Raw genomic sequence first — 2488 nt, 5'->3', positions numbered from 1 at the left:
GTATTTTTAGTAGAGCCAGGATTTTACCATGTTGGCCAGGCTGGTATTGAACCCCTAATCTTGTGATCCATCCTCCTTGGCCTCCCAAAGTGCTATGATGACAGGCATGAGCTACCACGCACAGTCATTATTATGATTATTTTTAAATTCTTTTAAAAACTTTAAAACTTAGCTGCGTGAGCACGTGCTAGCTCTACAGTGTTTGAACAGGAGGCGTTATTAGGCATTTCTCTTCAACTCTGTGCTCGCAGAAGACATGTTAGAACAAGTAATTAAGACAGTAGCAGTTGTCATGTTCTCACTTCCCCCAAAAAACGTGTGGTACCCACGTCTTAGAGGAAACTGCAAGTAGAAACCTTCCAGTTACTTAGATCACATTGCACGCATTACCTGCACATTCGCTATGCTGAAATGTATACTTTGATTTTTTTTAACACCTCTGAAACCTTTGTGTTTTTCCTAATACTTTTTTTGATCTTATGCCAAAGAAAGTCAATGAATAGATTAGGATCCAAGCACTTTCGTGATTCCATGTCCGTAGTTAGTAATATATTCACCTAAATTAAGCCATGAATGTAAATCTTAAATTTTAATGTTCTCACGGATAAAATTTTAGTTCTTCTAAACTGAATTGTGACTGATAGAACGTTAAAATAATATAGAACAGGGGTCCCCAACCCCCAGACTGGTACCAGTCCACAGCCTGTTGGGAACCAGACCGTACAGCAGGAGGCCAGCAGCGGTGAGTGAGCATTACTGCCTGAGCTCTGCTTCCTGTCAGATCAGTGGCAGCATTATATTCTCATAGGAGCGCAAACCCTGTTGGGAACGGCGCATGCGAGGGATGTAGATTGTGCACTCCTTATGAGAATCTAATGATCTATCCACTGTCTCCCATCACATCACCCCCAGATGGGACCGCCTAGTTGCAGGAAAACAAGCTCAGGGCTCCCACTGATTCTACATTATGGTGAGTATGTAATAATAATAATAATAATAATAATAGAAATAGGCTGGGTGCGGTGGCTCATGCCTGTAATCCTAGCACTTTGGGAGGCTGAGGTGGGCGGATCACGAGGTCAGGAGATTAGGGCCATCCTGGATAACACAGTGAAACGCTGTCTCTACTAAAAATACAAAAAATTAGCCGGGTGTGTTGGCGGGCGCCTGTAGTCCCAGCTCCTTGGGAAACTGAGGCAGGAGAATCACTTGAACCTGGGAGGCAGAGGTTGCGGTGAGCCGAGATCACGCCGCTGCACTCCAGCTTGGGCAACAGAGCAAAACTCCGTCTCAAAAAAACAAAATAAAATAAAATAATAGAAATAAAGTGCACAATAAATACAATGTGCTCAAATCACCTGGAAACTACCCGCCCCCCTGTCCCCCCAACCATCTGTGGAAAAATCATCTTCCATGAAACTGGTCCCTGTTGCCAAAACTGTTGGGGGCCGCTGATATAGAAAGCAAAGCAAAGCAAGGTGAATTCTCTGAGGCTGCCACCTTCAGCCTTTAGAGTGTATGTAAGTTGGCTCGTACTCTTAAATAAGCAAAAATGGAACAACACTAGGGTTATCCTGTTAATAACGTTTTTTCAAATGTGTAATGGTTTTTGTCTTGCTAGATCTTTTGCAACATCAAAATGTTCCATTGTAATTGCATATTTTAGTTTACTTAGTTTTGTTACTTTATGTGAAAACCATTAACTCTTTCTCTGTTAATATAGGTCTAAAACAGGCTTTGGAAACTGTGAATGACTATAATCCTCTGATGAAAGATTTCCCTCTGAATGATTTGCTGTCTGCCACGGAGCTGGACAAAATAAGACAGGCGCTTGTTGCGATTTTCACCCATTTGAGAAAGATCCGAAACACAAAATATCCTATTCAGAGGGCACTGCGTTTAGTGGAGGCAATTTCAAGAGACTTGAGTTCTCAATTACTCAAAGTATTGGGCACTAGGAAATTGATGCATGTTGCTTATGAAGAATTTGAAAAAGTAAGCTTGAATATATAAGAAAACTAACCTCAAGATATTTAGATGAAAATATATCTTAATAATAAGCCTCATTTTTGAAATTATATCCTAGGTTATGGTAGCATGCTTTGAAGTTTTTCAGACTTGGGATGATGAGTATGAGAAACTTCAGGTATTGTTGAGAGACATCGTCAAAAGAAAAAGGGAAGAAAATCTGAAGATGGTGTGGCGTATCAACCCTGCCCACAGGAAGCTGCAGGCTCGCCTTGACCAGATGAGGAAATTCAGACGCCAGCATGAACAGCTGAGAGCTGTTATTGTCAGGGTCCTGAGGCCGCAGGTATGATTTGCATTCTAAAAATGTGTGGGTTTTTTTTTGTTTGTTTGTTTTTTGAGATGAAGTTTCACTCTTGTTGCCCAGGCTGGAGTGCGGTGGCGCAATCTCGGCTCACTGCAACCTCTGCCTCCTGGGTTCAAGCGATTCTCCTGCCTCAGCCTCCCGAGTAGCTGGGAT

At 42.1% G+C, this 2488-nt stretch overlaps 1 protein-coding gene across 1 annotated transcript in view; it reads left to right on the top strand.

The window, feature by feature from the left end:
• DYNC1H1 (dynein, cytoplasmic 1, heavy chain 1) overlaps positions 1 to 2488 on the top strand; it is a 93754-nt gene that overhangs the window by 19351 nt on the left and 71915 nt on the right. The window contains 2 exon segments of the mRNA XM_011951450.1: positions 1724 to 1995; positions 2087 to 2314. Of these exon segments, the coding sequence (XP_011806840.1) occupies positions 1724 to 1995; positions 2087 to 2314 (500 nt within the window).

Source organism: Colobus angolensis, unplaced genomic scaffold (assembly GCF_000951035.1).
Source record: "Colobus angolensis palliatus isolate OR3802 unplaced genomic scaffold, Cang.pa_1.0 Scaffold32, whole genome shotgun sequence".
NCBI lineage: Eukaryota > Metazoa > Chordata > Mammalia > Primates > Cercopithecidae > Colobus > Colobus angolensis.
Note: the sequence above shows the minus strand (reverse complement) of the source record. Positions and strands in the feature narration are given on the sequence as shown.